At 42.4% G+C, this 22,070-nt stretch overlaps 2 protein-coding genes across 2 annotated transcripts in view; both read right to left on the bottom strand.

The window, feature by feature from the left end:
• Positions 1-3,843, bottom strand: part of ank2b (ankyrin 2b, neuronal) — a 154,564-nt gene extending 150,721 nt beyond the window's left edge. The window contains exon 1 of the mRNA XM_026159507.1: positions 3,144-3,843. Coding sequence (XP_026015292.1) covers positions 3,144-3,230 — 87 coding nt within the window. The 5' untranslated portion in view covers positions 3,231-3,843. The remainder of the gene's footprint in view (positions 1-3,143) is intronic.
• Positions 3,844-6,364: 2,521 nt separating this feature from the next.
• LOC113016658 (piggyBac transposable element-derived protein 4-like) lies at positions 6,365-10,330 on the bottom strand. Its single transcript, XM_026159648.1, has 3 exons — positions 9,017-10,330; positions 7,373-8,701; positions 6,365-7,249 (listed from the first exon to the last, which is right to left on the bottom strand). Exons 1-3 carry the CDS (start codon positions 9,184-9,186, stop codon positions 6,817-6,819), a joined length of 1,932 nt encoding a protein of 643 aa, XP_026015433.1. The 5' UTR covers positions 9,187-10,330; the 3' UTR covers positions 6,365-6,816.
• Between the last annotated feature and the right edge of the window lie 11,740 nt (positions 10,331-22,070).

Below are 22,070 nucleotides of genomic sequence, written 5' to 3' on the forward strand. Positions count from 1 at the left end.
ATATATATTTTAACTCAAACGTACAGTTTTTAAATTTAATGTTGCTGAAACAACAAAGTAATAAAAAATAAATAAATCTATCTGATGGAGAAATCGCTCATCTTTGGAAAAGAGAGTTTATTACAGAGAAATGTCTCTTTCAAAATAAAAGCTCTACTATCCGCTTCTTCTGGGCTATATTCTCAGCAGCATATTAAACATATCAGGTCCCCATAAGGAGAATCCTGTGCTAACGGCTGTCTAAATGACTCGGGTAAAGTTTGTAGCATGGTGCTTGTTGTTTTGTCTGCTTCCACTTGTCTTTGCACTAGGATGATGTCGGAGTAAATGTGCAGTCATATTCGTTGTGTTCCCACTAGTGCTGTCAGCGTTAATCTGAAATGACCTTAACGCCACAACACGGCAAATCTCCGTTAACGAGCTACCGCGGATCGCCCCGTGCGTGGGGCTGGACGGCCAACACGTTAACGAGCTAACTGCGCTAACACACTAGTTCCCACCCATGTAATTGAGCATTGCGTGGCACATCCAACATACTGTTTTACTTTAGTCCATGACGCGCTTACCTTCAGGGTCATACGTCACATGAAAACCAAAATAGTTCCAAAGACCAGATCTGAATGAGGGTGGGGGAGGTTCAGTTTGCCATGTTGCAACGAGCTTAGCTTCTGTCTCGCTAGCTTGCGCTGCGCTCAGTGGATCTGTGCTCGACAGTGCAGCCTAGGCGGAGTAGTCGAACGCAGATCCACTGAGCGCTCAACACAGACAGCATCTGCAGAAGGAAAGTTGATGAAATAAATTAAAAATGTTGTATTGTTCGATACATATGTGTACTGAACCGAAAGCACTGTATCGAACGGTTCAATATCGATACGAGTATCGTTGCACCCCTAATATATATACATATATATATATATATATATATATATATATGTGTGTGTGTGTGTGTGTGTGTGTGTGTGTTTCTGTGGTTCAGCATTATGATGCTGAACCACAGAAACACACACACACACACACACATAGATATATAGATATATATATATGTGTGTGTGTGTGTGTGTGTGTTTCTGTGGTTCAGCATTATGATGCTGAACCACAGAAACACACACACACACACACATATATATATATATATATGTGTGTGTGTGTGTGTGTGTTTCTGTGGTTCAGCATTATGATGCTGAACCACAGAAACACACACACACACACACATATATATATATATATATGTGTGTGTGTGTGTGTGTTTCTGCTGAAGCACATCATAATGAATAAATGGATAAATTTCCAAAATCCCGGAGCAATGCAAATTAGCCGGTGCGAGGTAAGGAGCTCTGTCATTGGTTAGACAGTCTTAGCTTTGCACCTATACCAAAGGCCATTCAGCCTCTGTGTTTACACTCTGCCTACACAGATGTTGGACATGAGACGACACAGGAAAAGGATTTTTGATGTGAGGTTTTTATTGAGATTTTATTTCTTTTTTTTTCTGATTTGAAGTATTTATTAATGGAATAATTATTTATTTTCAAATACTGATTTATAAATATTTATTTTATTTTATTTATTTTTTTTGCCTGTCCCGTTTGGCTCTTTTGCATCAGAATTGTTGTCTAAAGGCAAAGAAAGATGCCCAACGGATTTACTTTACCAAACTGACCATCCCAGCCTTGCCGTAATGGTCCATTTGATTCACCTTTTATTGTTTATTTTATTTTCACTTACTGAATACGGGACAGACTTGACTGGGGGAAAGAAAGAGAAACAGCTGAGAAGAGGGACGGGGGAGAAGGGCAAAAAACAAAAACCAACAGAATTTTCTTTTCAATTAAATTACTAGATAATAAATTACTTTTGTATTGAATAAATAAAATAACTTAAAAATGAATTTGTAAATTAATATTTTATCGCACAATTCATTGTTTAAGCAAAGAACTTTTTATTTCGATGCGCTGGATCTTCTGGTCCTCTGCACATAAGTGGATTTCCATTTAGACTTTATATAGACAACAACTCAAAGTGCTTTACAACAAGTCACATTCACCCATACGATCATCTAGTGCTGTACTTTAAACACTTTAAACACAAACACAGATACTGTGGGGAGAGGCCACAGAGGCACAGGGAGAAAACTCACACAGAAATCCAACAATTAAAGAGGAACCTTCTCGATGTAACACTACCATCCTGCAAGATGACCTGGTCCTGGGCCATCTTAATAAGCATGCTGTGCACAGTAGTTTCATATTCCTGCCAGAACAAACACCAGACAGTTTGTACACAAGGCTCAGATTCTCGCTTTGCCAGATACAGACAATAGTTTAAGATCCTAATGTCTCTGCACAGCTCTGTATGTACTGAAATATCCAACCTCAGATATTTCCTGCTCACTCTCTGCACCGCCTTAGACAACAAGTAGTTCATGCTATACATAGCATTGACTTTTCATTCCAGCCATGTGCACTCATCAGGGCATCAGTGCTGCCGTAGTAACCACACTAACACTTCCTTGCACCTGTTGAAATGGCCTCAGTCTGATCGTGCCCTGAACAAACTCACCTTTAACATCCCACACACGGACTAAATATGTGCGTGTCAATAACACGTGACAGGAGAACATGCTGGTTGTCTGTCATGGGGCTGAATTAGAAACAGAGCAGGAACTACAGTTTGTCAGATTAAGACTGATCAGGTCCAACATCCGCTCCCAGCACTGATTTACACGTTTGGTGTCACATTGAAGGAAACGCCTACTGGCACAACCTGCATGTGTTAAACTGCTCCTGCGTGTAAACAGCGTGTCACTTACGGCTTTTTGCATCACAAGGACGCGCACTGGCGTCTCAGGGTGACTCAGATGTTTGCTGAATGAGGTGTAGACCGGACTAGGCGGGACTCATTTCACCAAAACACGAGCTTTTCCACCCACCAGTGTTTATCTGTGTGCTTATTTTAAAGAATTATTCCATCGTTATCAAATACGAAGCATTACACGCACGTCGCGCCGTTTCTGCTGAGTCAGACACCAGTGCTCCCGTGTGCTGATTCTCGGGTCCATCTTAAACTGGTGTGTTTGCGAATGAACTTCGGTAAAACGTTACAACGTTACCGGGCGCGCAGAGGGTCTCGGAGGCGTGTCGTACCTGTCGGGTGGTCGCGGGCTCCTCGTTCCCGGTGGGTGAAGGTGTTTCTCCTTCAAGCGATGCTGGGGTGACCGGAGAAGAAGCCATGTCCCCCCGACATCACCTCTCACTAAGCGCCGCTCCTACTGTGACTTTCCTCGGTGTCCTCCAGCGTGCAATACGCTGCCTGGCGCAGTTTGCACGGACGGTGGACCGGTTGCGTCGCTCGTTTCCTGCGCGATCAAAGTGAGTCTTCGGCTGCACAGTGCAGCCACTGTCCCTCCTCCGGCCGGCGGACTAGTCCAGGCGAGGCGGATGACGTTGTCCCGGGTCTCGCTCGCTCTCGCACATGCAGGACTTGGCCCAGTCTGTCTTCTTCTGCCTCACTCTGCGCTCTGCTTTTCACTTCATGTCTTTTTGTTTTGTAAGGTGGCTAACACGATCACTCCTCTTCTGCCTGCAGGACTCTGTGACTGCTCTGTGCTGTGGCAGCACACTCCAGCCTGATAGTTCATTTTACAGCTTTTGGCACTGCGACGCTCTCCTCGGCTCGACAGACACAATCTCACCATGTCGGCACAATATACTGAGTGCAATCCATAACATGATTTTATCTCACTGTAACTTTGAAATCGACCAAATGTTGCGTAAATGACGTGTCACGTGACTTGAGCACACATGCACACCCCCTGTCCTCACAGCAGACATTCATCTTAGCCCCCCCCCCCTTGTGTTTTGAGATCATTGCTGCAACAAAAGGTTGCCACAGATATTTCTACATGAAACGTACTGAATCAGTTGGCACATATTTAATATATATTAAATATAATATAATGTTGTTTTGTTGAGTGGCTGAAATAAAGCTGAATCGCATCACAGGAACGACACAGCCCTGTTCCTCCAGGCTGTTAACCTGTGAATCAGCAAACATGTATGATTTATTGTCATTCATTTGCTGAACAAACTTACCTCTGAACTTTGACCCTGACAATTCCATTTTATTTATATAGCGCCAAATCACAACAAAAGTCGCCTCATGGCGCTTCATAGATACAGAGAAGAACCCAACAATCATATGACCCCCTATGAGCAGCTCCCTAACCATGGATTGGAGAAGAATGTGAGATGGTAACAATGAGAGCTCAGGAGATGGCAAATACACTAGAAGAGCCACCTTTATATCACGCTGAGCTGAGGGTTTGTCAAGCCCAGCTCAGATTTTCAGGAGAAAGGTGATGTGAACCAAAAGCAGGAGGAGGTCATCACTGCTGGACCGAAGGCTAAGAAGGAAGAGCTTCTGCTGTTTGCAGTGTATACTGCTGTGGATGCTGTATCGTGTGACATGCACAAGATGTTTTATGCAGACTGAACTCTTTCTTTGTAGTGTTTACCTGGAGAAGATCGGAGGGGCTGGCTAAAATGATGAAAACTCGAAGCAGATCAGAACACCGCTTTGAAAACTTGTACGTGATGCTGTGGGGTTGATTCAGTGACCTTGTGGGGCCATAACAGACAAATGACAGCAGTCTGTAGTGCATGAAATAAAGAGTGATGATGTTATATTTGTGACTGTAGCAGGACAAAGGCTCAAAAGGTTGCAGGCGTTGTTAATTGAGCAGAAGATGGACGGCATCAAGCCCTCTCCTCGACAGCTACAGGATCACAGTCTGCAGGTTCAGTTATGCAACGTTTTAGCATCGATGCGTGAAGTTAAGAGCAGACAGGGAGGTTATTTTTGCACTGGGCTGGAATGACTCAGTTTACCTGTCAAAGGCTATCACGGCTGGGAGAAAACCCTCAGCATTAGTAAAGAAGGACCACGGTGGCCTCTGGGTAGAAACACTGCAGAGTTCATGTGGATACGCTGCTGCATTAGGTCAGATAGAAATATCATAAAGCATCATTAAGTAAAAACGTTTATTAAGAACAAATGTTTAAATATTGTTAACGTGTTTCCCAGAAACATCTGTAGAGACAAAGAGCTTTCTGTTGTTGCTTCGAGGAAACAAGCTCTTCTTTTTAGTTTTGTCCTGGTATTTATTCCAGGACGGACTCATCCACTGAGCAGTGTTTGGGTTTCTTCCTTTTCCTCGTTCTGGATGCAAACTATTACAACTTGGGCTTTATTTCAGTGACAATGGCCTTAAGCTGCAATACAACAGGAAGTTACTCATATATAGTAATTTCCCAGACCATATTAAAAATCCATTAACAGGAAATACAAATGATGGGACAATGCCACAGCATGGACATTAGAACAGTTGGGAAAATTTACCTGGAAAAAGGTGAAAATGAGGCTTCATTGAACTGGAATTACAAAGACCAGGAATGTGAGATCCACCAGCCACAACTGAGGGTTTTTACACATCATATCCTCAAAGTAGAACTACAGTGATCAAAAGAATCGACTTTAATGTTATTCTTTCTTTATTTATGTCAGATTTAACCCCCCAAAAAGCTTTAATCTTTAACCCCTTAGCAGTCCTACCAATTTTGCCTAAAATTTGTGAAAAAGGCATCTCCAAAATAAATTGCATGCTGCTCTTGAACCATTTGGAGTATATGCATGGTTTTGGTCTCTTTTGAAAGGAGACAATCTGTAGTTTGTTCCTGAGGTGTCAGAATCACTTTATGTCATACTGCTATTGAGTAATAGAACTTTGAACACACTAAAAAAGAGAGAAAAAAAAATCCGCCCAAGTTTTTTTTTGTAAGGAATGCATGCAGATGCCTACCTTGTGAGGTATTAGCTGGAAAACACAACAGGATCAAAGCATGAAGCCTTACCAAGCCACAATTCAAATTTGATAACAATATCTTAGAAAATGAGTGTTCTATGCAAGTTTATTTAGGTCTATGTATAGGCGCTACCCAAAAAAGGCCACTTGGAGACTCCAAATGGCCCTTTGTAACAATCAACACATAAAAGGCTGTAATTCTTGAATGCTTTTATGTACAGTCCTAATTTTGGTCTCTAATTAAAGGTTACACTCAGAGCTATTCTTACATCCAGATTTATTGTCAATACTTTACAAAATTACAGGAGCATAAACATTATACAGTGTTTTTTTTTCAATTTCGAAACAAATGTAAAGGGAAAAAAAAGTATTATGGCATTAATATTACTTCCACAACTGTTCTGTCACATTGTCTCTCCAAAACCTTCAGTTGTGTTTTTGGGGAACTTCCTCATTATTTTAAATCAAACTTGTCCTGACATTTGGGATAGAAACAAAATATTTAAAATATTCCCAATTTTTATCTGATCACTTTTAAATTGTATTTAAATGTATAATAATGAACTATACAACACTGTGAGGAAAACAAATCTGTACGCGTCCATCTAAAAATACTGAAACTAAATTTAAGGAAGTGATCCCTCTTCTTTTATTTTCGTCTGCGTCATGTACCAACATAATACAGAGCAACTACCTAAACGTCATTCTCTGTCATTTATCTTACTAACAGCACAACAACCTCACTGTATATGATGATGTGTACTGCAGATCCTCTGAAATGAGGATGAGACAAGGAAAATACAACTAAATTGAAGGCAAGCAAGTAACTTAATACTGGAACATCACAGGAACACTGACTTAAAACCCACTATATATACACATTATGTATATGCATCTGTGTGTGTATAAATATATATATAGTTTTTCACACAAATGTCTTTTTACAATTATATTTTTTAGAGATCATTGGCATCATGCCAGTCTTTATAACAATCTCGACTTGGCAAAAAGCACAAAGGCACATCACAGGAGGAGCACTTTACTGGTGTCTTTGCCTGGCAGTGTCTGCACCTCAGACGACCTGTGGTGCTGTGTCCACTGATATGCACAGGCTTGTGATGTGCTCTGTTTGGAGAGGGTGATGGTGCGTGCGATGGAGCAAGGCTGCCAGCTGCCGCTGCCAGCTCCTCAATAAGTGTCTCCCGAAAAGCCTTTTGGTGCATGGGTACCTCTCCTTTACCCTTTGTGATGCTCTTGTGAAGCAGGAAGGCATTCACAACAGCAATGTCCAGAAAATGATAAAAAAATGTCTTATACCACCTCTGAGTCTTGTGGATGACTTTATAGTAGTTTATCAAGGCATCGGAGTGGTCCACCCCACCCATGCACCTGCATTGACAGAAAAAACAAGAACAAACAGAATTGAATAACAAGAACAAACAAAATTGGATTTCCAAAAAACAAAATAAATAACATAATAGTTATATAGATTGTTGAATATAAAATACATACCGATTATACTCCTTCACTGCTGGTGGAACAGAGATGTCTTTCAGCACCCAGTGTCCATCTGCATCTCTAACTCTCCTTTGAACAGTGTCCCCAGCATGGGCTGTGTGGAGGGTTGAGCACAGGAACACATCCCTTGTGTCTCGCCACTGAACGAAGAGAAGGGAGTCCTTTCGGATCCATCTTATGCTGCCACGGGGAGATTTAGAGTCCAGGCAATTTTCTTTGGTTTTTGGAAATCCAATTCTATTTGTTCGTATTGTTCCACATGCCCAGATCCTCTTCTGAAGGAGGTCACGGAAAAGGGAGGGACTAGTATAAAAATTATCTACAAAAAGTTTGTATCCTGTGCCAAGCAACCGTGTATCGATAAGCTCCATCACGGATTCATAACTTAGTCCCTTGCCACTGTTTCCCTGCAGCTTCCCTTCATACACGAAAAAGTCCCATGTATATCCGTTGCTCGAATCTGCCAAAACAAAAAGTTTGTATCCCCAGCGAACAGGCTTATTTTTCATGTATTGCTTTATTCCAATACGTGCTTTGGAGGCAACCATTCGCTCGTCAATGGAAATTTCTTGGCCAGGGTTATAGTTTTTTTTACAGACCTCCCTCATCTCCGTGTATAATGGTTTTATTTTGCAGAGACGGTCAAAATCTGCCGTACCTCTTCTCTGCTCATTAGCAGCATTGTCCTCCAAACTGCTTAGGTGAAGGGAGCGGCAGATCCTTTGAAACTTCTTACAAGACATTATTTTTTTAGGGAATGGAAGGCTGTACAGTTTACTACCTCGCCAGTAATCAGTGATTGCAGGGAGTTTGACCAGACCCATATAAATCACCATGGCCATAAAAGCATACATGTCCTGTAAAGTCAAGTCAATCCATGGGTTAGAGGGCTTGTGGCATGTTGATCCAAAGTCATTTGTGTTTTTAATTATTGTCAGCAACATGGAGTTTGTGAAATAAAGTTGAAAAAGCTGTAAAAGTGTGTATGAAGCTGTAGTTATGATCTGAGGTCCTGGTGATTTGATGGGCCTGAAGGTGGGCTGTGGTGGTATTATGTCTGGAACATCTGTATCATTCCATCCCTCTTCAGATGTACTGGCTGGCATCTCAGCTTGACTGCTGCCAGTTCTCCCTCTCCCTCTTCCTCTTCCTCTCCCCCTACCTCTTGGCCTTCTGCCCCTACCTCTTGGCCTTCTGCTTCCAGAAACTCTTTGGAAAGTGGAAGGATGTGGCTCCTCTTCTGACGAAATGCTGTCATCGTGTTCCTCTGTACTTGTCTTTTTACTGGCTGGCTCCCATAGTTCATCTGATTCTGATGATTGTCTGTGATATACAAAAAAACAACAACGATATAAGTTAGCAGGAACACCTCAAAACACACACATTATATATATATATATATATATATATATATATATATATATATATACACACACACACACATTATATAAAGACACACGACGTGAGTTAGTAAGAACACAATCAAAACACAAAGATGCACACACACAAACAAACAATATAAACACAGCAGGAGTTAGTAAAAACGCATCAAACACACAGAGGAGCAGGCGCGCGCACACACACACAAAGGCACACATACAAACAGTAATATCATTCTATGATATAATAAACACTTACATGTCGAGCGTAGCGTCTCCTCCATCCAAAAAAATATCCTCTGCTACCGAGTCACCAAAGGAAACATCACTGTCTTCTTCGGAAATATCTTCCTCCGACTGATCACTGTCACGCCGAGTGCATTGTTCGAGGACTTCTTCCAGTGAGAAGTAAGTTTTCCTCTTTGCCATTTTGTACTTACAAAGCTCCTTTGGTCGCAAGTTCTCTCAAAACTTCTCTCAAAAACTTCTCTCAGAACGCGCTGTCGTCGCTATGCTCCTTTGGTCGCAAGTTCTCTCGAAACTTCTCTCAAAAACTTCTCTCAGAACGCGCTGTCGTCGCTATGAAAGTTTACGCAAAAGCGCACGAGTCACAAAAACCTTTTGCGCATGCAAATAGGAGGGCAAAAACAAGTGTCCTCCCCCTTAAGCTGCATATCAATCTTCTTTAAAGATCATTGGCTATCTGATACGCCAATCATTTTGACACTCTGCCACAATTGGAAGAAGTTACTGCCCATCAAAGGGGGGCTGGCCAGACCGCTGACCACCAGCTGTGTTTGGCTATCGCTGCTTGTTCACACCTGTGTGAAGCACCCATTGGTTCAAATGAGGTGTCAATCGAAAGTGCAGAGGTCAGCGGCCATTTTGAGATCAAAATACCCGGAATATTTACATGTCAAAAGCTGCTAATGCTTCAGGAAGCAGCGAAAATAGGATTATTCGCCGGCTACTTTGAAAAAATACTATTACATTCAGTGGATGTTTATCAACATATAAATGTCTCAGAGACTAAATATTGGACTGATTTGGATTGCCTGGACTCTTGGCAGTCTAACTACACCGTTTTTGTTGGAATATTATGAACCAGTGGACTAACAGGTGCAAAATAAGTGAGTACAGACCTTACTTTTTTTTTTTTTTTTCGATGTTGGCAGCCTGACATAAACACTAATTGTACCTGCTATGTTGATTCTATCTTGAAATGCTTTACATCGTTCGAATCACGAGAATCTCAGCTTTCCAAATATATATAACATGTTTAGCTTCTTTTTTGATAAGTTTTTGTACGTAACCAATTAGTCCCCTAAACCATCCAATGTACCGCGGGCGGTACGTCCGACTGCTAAGGGGTTAACTAGTCTTTGGACGTAGCTACAGTACGGTCAGGTTGACAGTTTATGGGTAACATGTGGCCACCAGGCACTGCGACACACTTCCATGTTATATTACCTTGGCGTCCCGTAGGAATACAGGAGAATCATGTGAGGAATCTAAGAGTTGTTTCTTAATTCAATTCAGTTTTATTTACACAGCACCAAATCACAACAGCAGTCGTCTCAAGGTGCTTTATACTGTAAGGTAGCTCGTACAATAATACATACAGAGAAAAACCCAACAATATGACCCCCTATGAGCAGCACTTTGGCGACAGTGGGAAGGAAAAACTCCCTTTTAACAGGAAGAAACCTCCGACCAGGCTCAGGGAGGGGCGGGGCCATCTGCTGTGATTGGTTGGGGTGAGAGAAGGAAGACAGGATAAAGACATGCTGTGGAAGAGAGACAGATGAACCGCTGAGTGTTGTCCCGTCGAGGTGGCTCTTCTATGTTGTGCATTTATGGCACCAAACCACAAATGCAAAGGAAGAAAGGGTCGAGGCACAGCACCCAGCTGCCTGACAATATTCAGGCAACCAGGGCCGTGCAGAGAGGTTTAAAGGGGCGGGTGCTCAAAGTTAGAAAGGGGCACATTGAACCAGGCTGAATAACAACAACACACATTCATCAAGAATCTAATATGGGCAACAAGGCAAAGCAAACGTAGCCGATGCTTCACCTGATGGGTACAATGTTGCTGTTGAGGGGTTGCTGCTGATAGTGCTGGAGGGCAGGGCTGTGTTGGTCTGAGACTGTAGACAGTAAAAAGTCCACAGGAGAGATGGTAGCTGATTAAACAAGTGTCATGAGATAATAACAAGATGCAAAGATTGGTGACAGCGCTTGGAACCATAAGGACACAAAAAACTGTGAGAAATAATTTAGGCTCTTCCTGTGAATCACTCTTTGCTTCTCTTCTTCCTTCCATCCCATCATTTCATATATCACTCTGCACTTGCTGTCTATGTGAGAACAAGGCACAACTTGCTATTGCAATAAACTATAATCTAATTATCCACACCTAACAACTCCAGCACTTAATCTATAATAAAATGATGACAGAAAAATGTTATAGCACTGCCTTTAGTAGCCTCACACAGCTCCTGCTGTTTCCTCCTCATGTCCTTACCAGCCATGTCTGCACAATGTTATATCATGGGTAATATTTTTTTAAATCCATCTAAATAAAACACACACATGCACGCACACAGTGACACTTTAGACCTTCTTCAGAATACTGTATATACTATGGGCATCCTTACATTATTATTTATTACTAGAGCTACAATAATAAAGCAAAGAGGAGGGGGAAGTAATAAATATGAAATAATGTATTTATGATGATTCCATGTGTTTCACTATCCACTCTGTGCAGGGCAAAGCTTATTACATGTTTAAACTGTAGAGATACAATCATTTTACTGCTGTAACATCCAAATTTTGTCTTATTTAAAATATAAATCTAATATAATCTGCTTCTTAATGTATGTTCTTTAAAATACAGCGTGTGTTTTTAATATATTATAATTATAATAATGCATAATTATGTGAACATGCATATTAGATCGTTTTTAGTGAAATATAATCCCTCCAGAAAGGCAGGAAAAGCCCGGAAACTTACTTTAAAACTAAATATGTTCCCTAAAACGGTGACAGAGCTACAGACCCATGACAGCCTTACACAGGTAGCCAGCAGCTGTGACCAGCACTACTTGTGCAGTTAATAAAAGGACAGGTAATGTTTGTCGCGCTGTTGCACACACAGCACGCTCGTTTGTTTCAGTTCGTCAGTAGCAACAAGACAGCTTACCAACGTGTACGTAATAAGCTGATCCTGGGTGCTACACACTACAGTGTGCGCTGTACACCTACTTACTGGTTTTGTCGCATCAGTCTGTGTCTCTGAGTTAACTTGTGTTTCTCCTACAGCTCCGGACCGCAACAAATGCGCGTGCTCTTTGTGAGCTCGTTCCCGGCTCGTAACCAGCGCGTTCTGCCGTCAAGGGCGATCATTGGTTAAATGTGATCATGTGACTGATGCAAGCCAGATCCTTTTATTTAGCGAAACTGTGATTAATAGTTAAATATTATTGTTGAGGGGCACAGACAGGACTCCGCACACACACACATAAAAAAATAATAATCTTTTTTTTTTTTTTTTAAAGTTGCCTCAACAAAAGGGCACCTTGGGCACCCATCAGGAAAGGGGCGGGTGCTCAAGCCCCTCTAGCCCCCCCCCCCCCCCCCCCCTCTGCACGTGCCTGCAGGCAACGTCCAAAGCCCCACAAAGGACCTACCCACACCCCACTGGCCCCGCCCAGATCAAGGAGCTGTCACAGCAGACAAAAATGTGAAGTCCGCACATAGTCGCCATGGCACCCACCAACCCACCACACCATCCCCCATGGAGCTACCAGGAGAGGCATACTGGCCCACTGAGGATCACAGAGGAGCAGACCCAGGGGGGCTGACAGCACAGCCCCCACCCACCAGTCGTGCAGCTTATTTTATCTTGTCAGCGTGAGCCCCACCTAAAGGGGACAGAGGGATTAGTGAGTTGCATTAGTGGGGCAGGAGAGAGTGAAGCAGGGGAGCCAATGTCACTGCGATACGACTCCTCAACACCATCCAGCCTGCCCCACCACTCATAATGAGTCCTGCTGTGCTCTGTAGCAATGATGCATTTTATGTGTGTGTGCCAGGTTAGTGCTGTGGATTCAAAGGAGCACAGTTCCACTAAACAGGAGATCAGGATAAACCCCAGTAACCAACCCTGCCCCCGCCGTCACATATTCTCAATCCCAGCAGAGGCCAGCCCCACAATGACATGCCACACGTGATACACAGCCAACATTACTGTTATAATTACATGTTTCCTTTATTACTTTCCTTTAAACTCTTTATTTTGCACCTTAAACTTTCTTCGGTTGCTACAAACCACAAAGTCCTTTATGGTTTGTCTCTGTTGTGTGGAGGGCTGTTTTTAAGAGCTCAAAAATGGGTGTATCAGAGTCAAACAGGCAGCACAGTGGAAAAGTGGTTGGCACTGTTTCCTGACAGCAAGAAGGTTCTAGGTTCAAATCCAACATCTAAGCTGTTTGCATGCTCTCCCCATGTCTGGGTCCTCTCTGGGTTCTCTGGCTCCCACAGTCCAAAGACGAGCAGTTAGTGGGGTTAGGTTGATTGGTGTATGTGCCCATGAGTATGAGTGTACACGGGTGTTTCTCTGTGTTAGTGACAGTCTGACAGAAGGCTGCATCCCTCAGCCTCATGTGGGCTGTGTAGCCCCTTTACCACTCAGTGAGAGCTCAGACCTGTTTCTGGTGGGTGGTGGACTCCTCCAGGGCTTCCCCTGATTCCCCTTCTGCCACAGAAGACTGTGGCCTCAGAAACTCATATCTGCTTTTTGCAAATGAAGCGAACCTGTTGGCTTCATCAGCAGGGGCGGATCTAGAAGGGTGGCATGGGGTGGCAAGTGCCACCCTAAAATGATCCCTTGCCACCCCAAGTGCCACCCCAGTTTTGCATATGACGGTGTTGTTTATTAAAATAAGTTTAACAGTTTGAGCGTAGTTACAGTCAGCAGTGAATATAAATGCTAGAACTGGATATATTCCATAGTGTCCCCCCCTGCATCAGTAACAAATGGTTCAGCCCATAGCAGGACCGGCTTTCTTCTTGTTTTCAGCAGCAAGTGATGCTTATGATTGTGCCAGAGCACATTTTGAACAACACCATGGGAATTTCTGATTTTACACAGGTGGGTGGATGTTACACTGTGGAAATGAAGGAAGGTGAGTGTTATTAACCCTCTGTGGTCCACGGACACGCTGCACCTCCAGATCACATGACTGATGTGAGCTGACACAGCAACAAGCTGCAGCAACGCTGAGTCTGTTTCAGCCACATTGAAAGTTCGGACTTCAAAGTTTTTTACCAAGGGCGTAGATTGTCACGGACGGAAGTGACGTGTCCCCACCAATAATTTGATCTCTGCCAGTAAAGAAAATCAAACCCGATAGAAAGAAAGAAAAACGATCTGTCAGCGTCTCACCAAGCGGTGCCCAAAGAGTTAAATTACTTCTACTGGAGTCCTGGTCATGTGACAAGTATGGCCAATGTGATTGGCTGAGCCTGTCAGGGAGCTCTGTTTAGTTTCAGCAGCGGCAAGCCTGCGCTGCGAGGAGGAGAGGAGGACGGCAGCAAAGAGGAAGAAGCTGGATGTAAGAAAGTGTTTTTCAAAGAAACCTGTGAGTCACTTAGAGCCAAGTTCACTCATAAAATGTGTCACAATAACGTTACAGGTAGTGATGGCTAAATGAAGCTTTCTGAAGCTTGTATTGAAAAACGGTTCATTACTCGAAGCTTTTCAACACAGTCCTCTCTGGTGACATCTGGTGGCCAAAAATATGAAGAGCAGCTTGAATCCACAAAAGAAAACCAACTGCTTCATAATGACTGCTCACTCTACAGAGTGGAGTTTTGTCTGATATTGGGCCGCCGCTGTGTTGCTTTGAACGTGTATTTTTTGGTGGTTAAAAAATGTGTTTTATTTGTTTAATAAATAGTTTTGACCGGTAAACTCTCCTTGTTTAAACATGCACCATGGTGTGGTCTTTCTTTGCTTGTGACTTCTTGATGTTGGTAAATACAATAATTGAAAAATACCACGTTACATATATATACATGTAATAATGTACAACACATTATGGAGTATGCTTCTGCTGTGAGGTCCTGCCTCCATGCAGGTATGCATTTAATCGCCGGAGGGGTATATTTATAAATAATATTATATTAGGGAAATTTTCCCAGACATATTTTTGACCTGGGGGTAGAATTGATTGTGAAATGGAAAATGCTTATGAACTTGCAAATTAAAAACATGATGCATTGACGGTAACCCTTTTTCATTTTTATTTAAGCAGAGAATTTGTTCTAGTGTGCGATGGCCGAACCTGTTCCTTTTCGTGGAGATCATTTCTCCTGCCTTAAGGAAAATCCCTTCACATGGCACAGAGGAGGCTGGAGTGCAGAGAAACTGGTAGAGATGCAGGTATACAGTCTACCTGGGCCCCACAAACTATCAGCCAAAGAGAATAAATAAATTCAATTGCTGCACATTTGGCAGACTAACATTTTCAGATTAATTAAACAATAAAATATATATTTTTACAACATTACATGTAAAGAGTCAAGTGGAAGTTTTTCTAAAGTTATTTAATGATATTTATATTATGGAAGCAGATTTTTGACATTTTATCTTTTTCCCGTTTTCAGATATAATAAACACGCACAAAACAAAAGCAAACGGCCAGAACACAAAGCTGGAAAACCCACCGGATCGACCAAAATCAACTCAAAATTCTCCCACACAACAGAACCTCCTCTATTCCTCACTGGCTCCAAATCTCTCAGTGGAATGATCACTGGTTCACTATCTGTCACCACCAAACACTCCACAAATCCCGCGAATGATTCACTTCCTTATAAACCATTGAATCAGACACCGAAGCAGTTAGGTTCTAAATGAAGCTTCGGACGTCACTGATCACTCTGGCCAAACGAATCAAGCTTCGACACAGAGCTTCTGAAGCAGTGTGTTGATTTTTTTTTTTTTTGTCCCGTTTGGATCTATAGCATCAGAATTGTTGTCTTAAGGCCAAGAAAGATGCCAGGCGGATTTATTTTACCAAGTGGATCATCATGGCCTTGCCATATTGGTCCATTTGATTGACCTTTATTATAATTATGAATTTATTTTATTTTCAGTTGCAAACGGGACAGACATGACTGTGGGATAGGACAGGGGGAAAGAATGAAAGAAAGAGAGGGAGAGAAAGAAAGAAAACCAAAGGGGAGAAGAGACGGTGAGAAGGGGGGGAAGAGAGAAAAAAACAAACAAATAAAAAAAACAAAACTCCTGGGTCACCTGTATGGAGAAAAAACCCAGAGGAGACAGCAAACAGCAAAGAGCAACATAATAAAAAAAAACAGCACCATCACAATAAACTAGCTAGCAGTAGATATCAATAGATACTAAATAATAAACGATATTGTGCAGCACGCAAGATAGACAGCGCACAGTGTGCTTTGAGGCAGCAGCCAAGAAAGCTGTAGTCCGTGTCTGTGAATACACATGTGTACACCTGTGTGCACACCTGTGTGGATCAGCATGCTTGCATTCCAAAGGTTTCTCCATGTAACGATCTGCTAGAGGGTGTGGGGGGGCCACAGCCCCGTCCTTTATGGTATCAAGCAGGTATGGAGGAGATCAAAACTCCAGACATCCAGAGGCCCCCAGAACACAAGAGACCAAGGAAGATCCACAGAGGGGCAGCCGCGCCACTGTCCCAGAAAGAGCTGAGGAGAGTCCCAGATGAGGGCTCACTCAGCAGCCGCGGAGCAGAAGCCAGGGGGAGTTGCAGTGACGCGCCCGTGAGCTCCGCCGGCAGCCAGCCGTGCCTGAGTGACCGAGCCCCAGGCCGAGAGGCCGGGGGCACCCCACCTCCGAAGTGGCCCGAGCGAGCCCCAATAAGCGGCCGCCAAGGAGTGAGCCGGTGTGTGTTGATTTTTTTGACACGCACCGGAGCTTCAGCTTCAAGCGGACCATCAGCACTGTTAGTTCTCTCAGTCTCAGAGCAGCGTTTCTAATTTTGATTGAAACTGTCAGAGAAAACGGCAGCCTCGAGCAGCCCGGATATTAGTTTACAGAGGCTGTTAGAATTATATGTCTAATGTTAAAATGTTGGTGACACAATAATTTCATCCTAATGGCACTGACGTATTCATAGGGTTCATTTTTGAGACAATATATCATGAGGTCGTCACGATTTTGCAAATTTTCCACCTTGTAGTGCAGTTTGCACAGTTTTAAAATGCACTCAGCCTACAAACATTACTGACGAGTCAGGATCTGCACAAAGTGACAGAAACACTGAAGCAGCTGCACATTTTATTCTTATTGTCATGTTTGTCCTGTTTGTCAGGTGACAGAAGAACCAACACAGAGCTCAGAGAGCAATGGTGACACAAGGTCACAGGTGAAACTGGAGGATGACCTGATGGTTCATGACTGTATTTGAAGCACATGTGTGACTGCATGTATGTGGAGTGTCTCACTGTTATTGATCAGGTGACAGAGGCAGCTCTGCCATGTAGCTCAGAGGTGGAGAGGAGAGCTCACAGGTGACTGTAGATTAACTAGTATTTATCATGACAGTTGTCAGGCTGCTGATGTAAACTGATTCATTAGTGTATGTTTGACAAAGAATCTGAATTGACACGTATCACTTTTTATATGGCACGAATCCATGTGTTATTTTATCAGGTGGCAATATGTCCTAGTGCAGTCAGAGGGGAGGAGCCAGGGCCAAAGGTGAGGCCCATCAAGCACAGAATAATAATTTAATCTGAGGATAAAACGCAGGTACTGAGGCTGAAAGAAGCTTCAGTGCTCTCAGAAGACTAAAAACATGCTAAGGTCAACAATGACTCAAACGAGATGAAACAATGCTGCTGTGTGTCCACCAGCAGAGACTGGACAGTATAGATGGAAACCAACATGCCAGCAGTTTGTCTCTGTTAGTGAGAGGAGCAGGCCTGTGTTTGGCTGCTTCACATAGTGGACACTGAGTTGTTGTGTGAGACACCAGTAGGATTAATGTCTGTTGCTGTAACAGCAGCTCATGTTTAGAATAAAAAGCTCACTGATCTGATCGGGGCAACAGTGCCTAAACTGTTGCATCATTTTGCTGAGAGATCTTTTACTTTGTGGTCATCTGAGATCATCATCAACTTTATTTATAAAGCACTTTAAAACAACCACAGCTGACACAAAGTGCTGTACACTGGAACTGTAAAATAAAATTACATGAGATATAAATAAAACACAAATAAAAGAAGAGTGAAATCATTAATTAAATAACTACTTCAATTAAAAAAGAAACTAAGTCTCACTGAGGTTAAAAGCCAAGGAATAAAAGTGGGTTTTAAGACGTGATGTAAAAGTGGACAGTGAAGGGGCCTCTCTAACATGCATGGGCAAATCATTCCATAACTTGGAGCCACAATAGAGAAGGCCCCGCCCCCTCTGAGCTTCCTCCTGGATCTCGGTACCTCCAGGAGCAGCTGGTCAGCTGACCTGAGAGACCGACAGGGTGTGTGGGGATGAAGAAGCTCAGAGAGGTAAGGCGGGGCAAGACTGTGAAGGCATTTAAAAACAAACATAAGAATTTTAAAATGAACTCTAAAAGACACAGGCAGCCAGTGCAGAGAGGCCAGCACGGGGGTTATATGCTCTCTTTTTTGAGTTCCTGTTAGGAGTCGTGCAGCCGCATTTTGAACCAGCTGCAGACGTGAGAGCAATGACTGACTGACCCCCACATAAAGTGAGTTACAGTCGTCCAGGCGGGAAGAAATAAAAGCATGGATCACTGTTTCAAGGTGCTGCCTCGAAAGAAAAGATTTTACTCTTGCCAGTCGCCTTAAATGATAAAAACCGGACTTCACCACTGCTCTGATTTGGTTGTCCAATTTAAAATCACTGTCCAACTTAAAACCAAGGTCAGTAGATGAGTAGTTTTATGGACAAAACCCAGCAGGTCATTCAGTGTTCCCTTAGTACACTGAGTTCCCTTGTCTAGTTCGTGTCTATGTGTATCCTCAGTTCCTATATCCCCGTGTTCAGTCAGTGTTTGTGTCTGCCCTGTTCCCACGTCTCTGTTCCCTTTGTTATAGTGCCTGCCCGTGAGTCTGTGTTATGTTTCCTGTTTTACTTTGAAAGTCCATGTCTGATGTTAATGTGTCTGGTTTTGCTTCCTCTTGTCTCGTTAGGCCTGATTTGCCCCAGCTGTGTTTCCCTCCTGTTACCCATTCCCTGATTGCTCCCTCTGTGTATTTAAGCCCTGTGTTTCTCTGTGTCTGTGTCGCCATCTACTGTTTTCACACAGCCACACCTAACAAGTGCTAATGTGTCAGAGATGTTGGTGTACTATAACTGAAGTAATGATGTTAAGTCCTTAAAGTCATATTCTTTATTGTCATGACTGTATTTGAAGCTATTTTTATTTTTGTATGATACCTGATTTATATGAAACATGGCTGCAGTAAACTAAAGTCTACAATACTTAGTCAGCCATTTGCTTAATAGTAATTTAACATTATATCATTCACATATAATATAATTCACATCGCACAGAGACTACAAGCCCATTATCATCAATGGAGCTCCAGTGGAGAGGGTGCAGTCCTTCAAGTATCTTGGTGTCCACATCTCCTCAGACCTGACACATTCAGGTCCAGACCAAAAAGGCTAGGCAGCGCCTGTATCACCTACGACAACTGAGGAAGTTCAGGGTCTCTCCAAAGATCCTCAGGATTTTCTATACAGGCGCTGTGGAGAGCATCCTCACACAGAACATGACATCGTGGTTCGGGAACAGCTGTGTGAAGGACCAAAAAGCTCTCCAGAGAGTGATCCGTACAGCAGAACGCTGCTGCAGGATTGCTCTCCCCCCGCTTCAGGACACCTACACCAGGAGATGCCGGACTAGAGCAGATACTGAAGGACCCGTCCCATCCTGGCAACAAACTGTTCCAACTCCTGCAATCTGGTAGAAGGTTCCGCATCATCCGGGCAAGGACAGAGAGACTCAAGAGGAGCTTCTATCCCCAAGCCATCCGTGCCCTAAACACACACACCCGCCCTCTCACATCATCTATAATTGACTGAGACAGGACTCTTCCAGACACTAAACCAAGGCACAATGTACATTTCAATTCCTTTAATTTTAAATATGTTTATATTGTCTATCCTGTAAAATAGTCAGATTGTCTATTCATATTAATGTACAGAATTCACCTGCTTGCTGCTACTACTGCACATTCACCCAGTGTATATGCTATATATATATATACATATATATATATATATATATATATATATATATATGTATATGCTATATATATATATATATATATATATATATATATATATATATATATATATATATATATATATATATAGCATATACATATATATATATATATAGAGAGAGAAGCTGGAGAAATACCAAGGGCTCAGAGAAGAGCTCGAGAGGATGTGGAGGGTGAAGGTAACGGTGGTCCCCGTGGTAATCGGAGCACTAGGTGCGGTGACTCCCAAGCTAGGCGAGTGGCTCCAGCAGATCCCGGGAACAACATCGGAGATCTCTGTCCAGAAGAGCGCAGTCCTGGGAACAGCTAAGATACTGCGCAGGACCCTCAAGCTCCCAGGCCTCTGGTAGAGGACCCGAGCTTGAAGGATAAACCGCCCGCAGGGGCGTGCTGGGTGTTTTTTTTTTTTATATATATATATACTATATATGTGTGTATATATATATATACACATATATAGTATATATATATATATATACTATATATGTGTATATATATATATATATACTATATATACTATATATATATATATATATATATATATATATATATATATATATATATATAGTATATATAGTATATATATATATATATATATACTATATATATATATATATATATATATATATATATATATACTATATATGTGTATATATCACTGCTGCCTGTAACTACGCTCAAACTGTTAATGCGATCTTATTTTAATAAACAACACTGTCAAATGCAAAACTGGGGTGGCACTTGGGGTGGCAAGGGATCATTTTAGGGTGGCACATGCATGCCACCCTTCTAGATCCGCCCCTGAAGACATCACATGTTTGCAAAAGTGCTCTAATGTTTTCGGAGACAACCCCTTGGCTTCCGTACTTGCGCATCGCTGTTCCACTGATGTATTGTTGTTCTAGTTAGAGTATTGTTGTTAGCCTATAGCCTATCATTCAGCATCGCCTCACTCAAAACGCGCAATGGGTGCTTCAACTTACGAAAATGTTCGACTTACGAAAGACCTTCGGAAACGAATTAATTTGGTAAGTCGGGGTTCCACTGTACCTTACAGTGTAAACAAGTATGACTAGGTGTCTGTTGAGTCTCAAGTAAGTTGCCTGCAATGATATTTAAAGTCCAGCAGGTGTCAGTATGGAGCAAAACAGCAACACTGTGTCGACACAGTATCGGTACAGTTTGGGGAATGTGCTGAAACGCTTCACGAAGCCTCATCTACCCATCACTAAACAAAACTAACCTCAAACCTGAAATCCTTAGAAAGATATGCAGGGAGACGTGAAGGAGACGACACAGACGAACCAGCGACGAACACGAGACAACACACACTATAAATACACAGAGGGGAAACTACACACAGGAGGGAGGCACGGCCGATTCTGATTGACAAGACGAGACAGGGGAAACGCAAACTGAACACTCTGGCATAAGACACAGACCTTCACAATAAAACAGGAAATGCAGAAGGAAGCCACATAACAAACCCTAAAACTAGAACTCAGGAAACACTAAAAAACTAAGGAACCGTGAGAAGAAACCAAAACTCAAAAAACACTGGGCCACCCACCCAGGACCATAACACTTCAGATCTGAGCAAGCACGCTGCCATGGGAACGTGACATTGACAGAGAAACCCCCGGATCCTCCCCCTGACATGACCGCTGTGGGCAGACCTCCACCCGCCCCACTCGGGAGTGGAAACACAAAACATTATTTTATGTCATGTGCTGGAATATACAGGAAATAGGTTTAAATGTTAAACACATTTCATCAAGTCAAAAACAGTTATAATATAATTTAATCTTTTCTTGATGCATAAAATAAAAAGATTAAAAACAATAAAACAATTAAAAGAAAGGCTTTTTAATTTGATTCATTTCTATATGATGGATTATGCAGAAAAAAGTCTCGGGCTGAAACGTCTACTTTCTACTTTATTACGTATTCAAGTCGTGTTTTTTTAAAGAGTAAAGTAACCAAAT

This window comes from Astatotilapia calliptera, chromosome 3 (genome assembly GCF_900246225.1).
Source record: "Astatotilapia calliptera chromosome 3, fAstCal1.2, whole genome shotgun sequence".
Lineage (NCBI taxonomy): Eukaryota > Metazoa > Chordata > Actinopteri > Cichliformes > Cichlidae > Astatotilapia > Astatotilapia calliptera.

Coding starts and splice junctions, on each gene's coding strand:
- LOC113016658 (XM_026159648.1), bottom strand. CDS start 9,186: ATGGCAAAGAGGAAAACTTACTTCTCACTGGAAGAAGTCCTCGAACAA. Junction 8,702..9,016: donor GGAGACGCTACGCTCGACAT/GTAAGTGTTTAT, acceptor TGTATATCACAG/ACAATCATCAGAATCAGATG. Junction 7,250..7,372: donor GCAGTGAAGGAGTATAATCG/GTATGTATTTTA, acceptor CTGTCAATGCAG/GTGCATGGGTGGGGTGGACC.